Genomic DNA, 6,000 nt, shown 5'->3' with positions numbered 1-6,000 from the left:
TTCCTTGTTCTCTTTGGAGAGAGAATCGCATCTTAGGAGGAGAGTAAGCGATAAGAGAGAAAGAACGTGCGCCGCCATCGAGGGATTACGATTCGACGAACAGTAAGGTAAGACGGGATTAAATTGCACGAGATACATTTTACTAAAAATTAGTCAATAATTTCCGGCTGCTATATATCGCTTTGCAACTTAGCCATGGATAAAGTTTAAAAAACTAGAGACGAATTTTTTTCCTGCCTGACGAACGTATTTCAATGTTTTCAATTTATCTAATAACATTACCAAGATAAAAACATTGACAAACATCGAGAGACGAACAAATAATTTAATCAATCGAGATGCTTGTCTTTTCGTCTTTTCGCGGACAAACGCGTTGTACTCTCTTAACGGATTATTGTTCGCGATAAAAGCATAAAAACATAGATATATTTGGTCAGGGTATTAAAATGAAAATAATCCCGCCCCCTTTCATCGAGTCGATAAATATTTAAAAAACACAAGACACGAACAAATTCAGTTTCATTTTTTCGCGCGTTAACATTCCGGCAACATTTAGCGGCAACGTTTCGCTTTATTACAATTTAGCGGTTGGCCACATCCTTCTTTCGGCGATCCGCTTTAATTGGCGTTCTTACCTTGATTCGGTTATATTCTTTTTGTTAGCGATATACGTCACGAACGAAACTCTGTAGACTACGGCGAAAGGGGCAGAGAAAACGCGCAACCGGTTAATTAATAAGGCAATTCGTAGAAAAGTCGAAAGCTGGTATGTACGCGTTCTAGAGAAGACGCTCTTGCGCTATATGTCGACGGTTATCGTATCGCGAGAGAGCGTTCGCGCGATGGAAAAAAATCAGTCGGGCGAAAAGAGTGCAACTTGGTTTCTAACCAACCGTCTTCCCTTTACTGGCTTCATTAAGTCGCGACACACGATGCCTTTAACCGAGTAAAAAGTGGTCGACGCGAAGCGTCGGCTCATGCCCTTAAAAGTTTTACGACTCGGTTCTTATATTCTTTCCTCGTATGTATTTTCTTTTTTCTCTCTTGCTGTATTTCTTATCCGTATTGTTAATCGGCGATCCACGGTCCCGTCTATCTTCTCCGCCTCACCAAGCAAAACATCCAGGGATACGTCGAATCTCCTCTTCCACTCAATTATGTAATTTAAGAGCCACGTAAAAGTCGAGTTAATCGCACAGCAGCTAAAACTCAATCACATCGCGAATTTATGATTCTTAAACGGGCGATATTCAATTTGCTGAGTTTAAATTTAACAACTTCGTGAGACCGCGTTTTAAAATTTCATAGACTTGCCGCTAACTCACCGCGGAATCAATAACGATCCAAAAGGCGTATCTTACGTGGCTTTTACGTCGATGGACCGTTTAGTAACCGAGAGTTTGTTAGCTCTTGCTCTCTCCTCCATTTGCTTGTCTGATTAAACGAATATCGCAAGTGATTCGGAAGCGAGAAAAGTTATAAAAGGGGAATGATTTGAATGGCTATCCCTCTGATTTATAAAAATAAAGTGTAACGATTTGTGTGTGCGTGTGTATGTATGTATGTGTATCCATAATATACTAACATTAATATCCCATCTTTTTTTACGATTCACAAATCACAAGTTTCAAGTCTCTTTAAAATTTCGTAAAATACGGATAAGTTTCACACGTTTTAAACACACGGTGTAATCGATCCTTTCTTTTGGTTGCGAACCACTTAGATTTTTAAAATACTACGTGTCGCAGCAGTTAAATAATCCCCAAATATAATATTTCTCGCAATTCTCGACACGCGCGCGCTCGCACTGTGCAACAAGATTATAATTTAATTTTCGTCAAAAGATGCGTTATGATTTCTTTTCCTTTTTTCCTTATATTCTTTTTTCTTTTCTTTTTTTTCTTTCCTTTTGGGGTGAAATTCGTCTAATAAGACACACCCGACGATCGACCACGTTTTCCAACGAAAGCGCTCATAATCTCCTGAGGTTTCGTTTACTCTGTCTCGAGCCAATGATCAGTCGCCGTTTATTCCTCTTGGTCGGTGTGGCTAATAGCGGTGTTTTACAAGGACCAGTGTGTGGCCTCGATGAACAGAAGGTGCAAAATTCCATGGAGCAACTTTGCCTCGAACATGTTCCCACGTTTTTCTCGCCGTCCACGTGACAGGGAAACGAACACCTCGGGCAAGGTAACAAATGTTCCCAGGGTGCGAGTGTACGACTGGCCTATTAACAAACATATAACGATAATTATTAAAATTATTTCTAATTTATAATCATATCATTATATTAATTTACATTTATTTATTAATTATAAATATCAGGTTTTTCTTATATGTACGTTTGCATATTCTTGTTCCATATCTAGGAGGTATATTCGAGAATTCAATTCTTCGTAAGTATCTGTTTTCTTTCTAGTTTATTTATTCTGAAAGTAACCGTAGAATTCTAAATAGCACGAAGTTATACGTTTATTTGTGAAAATTCTGTATTCACTGATATCGATACGTTTAATAGCGTAGCAAATTTTTAACAATTCCTTGCAACGTATGTATACAATGTATATAGAATAAAGAGGCACGCATCAGGTATGAAAAATCTTCTAGAGGCAATACGTTACTATACTGGTGACGATAGAAAAAATATAAAATATAATATGTAATATTAAGGAACGTAACGCGTTATTCGGAAATGATAAAATAGAAAATGTGTCTACGTACATACGTACGTGTGCATGATACATATATGTATGTTCTGTAGGTAAGTTTCGTATTACGAACAACGATAAAACGATCACGGATGGTAACACACACAGGTTACCAAAGAACTATGAAAGTAGTAGATTCATACTTTATCGACACTGGTCGGTAGAACGATGATACGACGCTAAGGGTATTTTCAAATTGCATTCTCTTTATAGGAAATATGTATATACGTGTCGAAAGGTAATTTCAACTTATCGGATAACATTTAGCAGAAAAAGTACGTTGTCGATACTAGGAATATCGCCAACGTTAAAATTCTGCTCATAAAATAAAATAAAATATATAAGTATATTTATAGAAAACTGTATTAATGCGTTTAACGAACAAAATATGATGATATCAAAGAAACATTGAACACCTAGTTTTCGTTAATCAAAGAAACCTTTGTCAATTTTTCTTTCTCAATTTCTTTAACGAAATATATCGAAAGAAAGTGGTAAACATTCGGTAGTGATAGCTACTTTCCTTCGTTTCGATATTCTAGTATTGCTTGAATTTAAAAGTTGTACAAAATTCTTAATTTTCGTTTGTCACCAAAACATGTTAAAAGAAATAATATAAATAATAAGAAAGAAAGTATGCTAATTTACCTAGCGTGATAGAAACATGTTTCGTGCAATTTCAATAAAAATAGGCTTGCACCATGGAAAATATATTTTCATCGTTGCTTATTATCGTTAAAACCAACGAGATGTTACATTTTAGTAAAAAAAAAAAAAATAAATAAATAAATAAATAAAAGTGGTTAATGGTCCAAGTGTGAAAAAGATCCATTAGTCTCGTCCTATATGTATTATCTCAAGTGTCTCTTATCTATTTTTAGATAATGCAGTTGGTATTTCCTATTTACTTAATTGCCAAAAATGTAAAGTAATTAGAGGAAAAGACAGAGTTGTCAGGTTCTAGCTGCTTTCATCTGGAACACTAATTAATCGGTATAGTTACGTCAGGTTGCACCTGTTCGCGTCAGGATAACATATTGCAATAACGCAAAGTGAAAGGAGCGCCGAGCTGTATCCTAACACGAAGACTACAAGAAGATTCTTAGACTCTTCCACGTGTGCATTTTCGCAAGCTATCACAACTCGAAGGATAGCGACAACTTTTAAATTTCAACATGCAAAATAAACAGGAACATCAACGACTGTACTTTTATAGGAAACTTTGATAAAGATTCTTAATCCGAATCATTTTTTCACTCACTTACAACAGCTTTTTCCTTTAGATATTCCTTTATATACATATAGAAATATAATAAAATTCCGATAAAATTGCATTTTATTGTATTAACAAAAGCTTTAGCTATAAGTCTTTAGTATAAATATTGAAATAATAAAATCAGGAGAATTGATATCTACGGAAAGAAGACCGAATACTTCAAATTATCCATTATAGTACGGAAAGATTAAGATTACGAATAATCTGCTTCGATGTATCAAAGTTAATCGAAACATTATAACGATCATAAAGCTTATGAACGATAAAAAAAAAAAAAAAAAAACAAGTAGAAAAGCAATGACATTTTTACGAGCAAGCAGCCATTCATGATAAAGGAGCGCATGGATTGCATGCGTTTACAATTCAGCATAGCGTCACGTCACGAACACAACAAACAGCGTTGTCAAAGCGAGCTACCGAGCGTCTGTCGTGCATTGCTAATTAGCGCGGCAGAAAATGCGTGAGAAAATTTAAGCAATCGAGTATGCGAGAACAAAATCGAAGGTTATCAAACGAACATCTTACGTTCCCTTCTCTTCGATGCAATGAAACATCGCACTCATTTACAACTAGCAATAAATGTGAGCTATTCGAATGTCCTTGCCTAGCAACCGAGCGGAATCCGAGCGGATTCCGAGCGGAGTCCGAGCGGAGTCCGAGCGGATTCCGAGCAGTCCGGACGAATCCGAAACTACGTAGCATGAAAACGATGGCGCTAGAATTTCTGGCGGGAAAGAAGTGGACCACGCAAGTTAGGACACAGATCACCATATGTAAGTATGCATGCGATGTTATCTCCTCCTTATTTCGTTACCAGACCAAAAGCTCTCATAGACATGGATGAATTATATTACATCAATGAATCGTTTACTTTTATTTTATTTGTAATTTATAAATAATTCGTACGGTATCTTATTTATAGCTTATAAATTGAGAAATTTTCAAAAAACATCACTTTCAAAATTTTGTGACAATATTATATGAAAATGTCATCAATGATACTAAAATTTAACTAAATTGTTTGAATTTCCTAGTTAAGTACAGGTGTATTGTTACATATGTTATACAATATTCTAGATTCGTTGCTTCTAATTCAAATATCTATATGCAAAATCTAATATATAATACCCAAAACTTATTATTATTTCATTTGATAGCGTTAACTAAATCGTTGAAAGAATTATTAAAAAGTTATTAAGAAATGAAATTTATAATATCAAATTATTTTCAAAATGAGCATAATAAATTACGATTATATCATTTTATATATGCACGTTGTCTATACTAGTATCAGATCATTTTATTTATAATAATTATTACTCGTTAAATTTTATTCAGATTAGAGAAAACGATTATTTAAGTTTTTCTCTTTATAAGTAAAGGAAAACTTTAGATCCACGTCTGAAGTCGGACAAAAGTCTACAAAGTACGTATCTTCTTTTTATCGATAGTCTCTACGTTTAACAAAAACGTTCTTTTTGAATGTGTATCGTGAAGAAATTGCTGGTGAACGACGACACCATTGTAAAATGGAGAAATGGAGAAACTAATTGGAGGATACGGTTTCTACGGAAAGGATCGTACGAGTTTAAAATTTGAAAGCGTGGTAATATTTTCTCCCATCAGAGGCGGGCGGTAGAAACGTCTACTGACTGTGGCAGTTGGGTTCGAAATGTAGAAAATGACGGTAGGGTTTCTCTACGCTCTACGCTCTACCACAAGCCCTTTCCTCACAATATAGCAGCCAGCTGGCGCAACAATGTGTAGTGTGTATCTACGAAAAGCGATGTCGTAACGCAACGGACCCTAAATATCCCCCCCAGTGTAGACCGTACGCACTTCCTGCAACCCAAACGAAGTATACTTCTCCGAGAGCAATAGCGTAGACTGTCGTAGAATGTAGGGAACGAGGAATTTTGTATACTTAATTACACAAAATTGAGCGTACTCTTACATATGTACGTAGAACGTGACAATTACCAGGAATACGGATGAAGATCACGCGAGACAAATACG

At 35.6% G+C, this 6,000-nt stretch overlaps 1 protein-coding gene across 1 annotated transcript in view; it reads right to left on the bottom strand.

Moving 5' to 3' along the window:
* Window positions 1-1,876: 1,876 nt before the first annotated feature.
* The window catches only part of LOC139991298 (F-box only protein 43), a 46,984-nt gene continuing 42,860 nt past the window's right edge, over window positions 1,877-6,000 (bottom strand). The window contains exon 2 of the mRNA XM_072011252.1: window positions 1,877-2,227. Coding sequence (XP_071867353.1) covers window positions 1,973-2,227 — 255 coding nt within the window. The 3' untranslated portion in view covers window positions 1,877-1,972. The remainder of the gene's footprint in view (window positions 2,228-6,000) is intronic.

The sequence above is a fragment of the Bombus fervidus genome, chromosome 10 (genome assembly GCF_041682495.2).
Source record: "Bombus fervidus isolate BK054 chromosome 10, iyBomFerv1, whole genome shotgun sequence".
NCBI classification, from domain to species: Eukaryota; Metazoa; Arthropoda; class Insecta; order Hymenoptera; family Apidae; genus Bombus; species Bombus fervidus.
The sequence above is the reverse complement of the archived record's forward strand: the minus strand, read 5'-3'. Positions and strand labels throughout refer to the sequence as shown.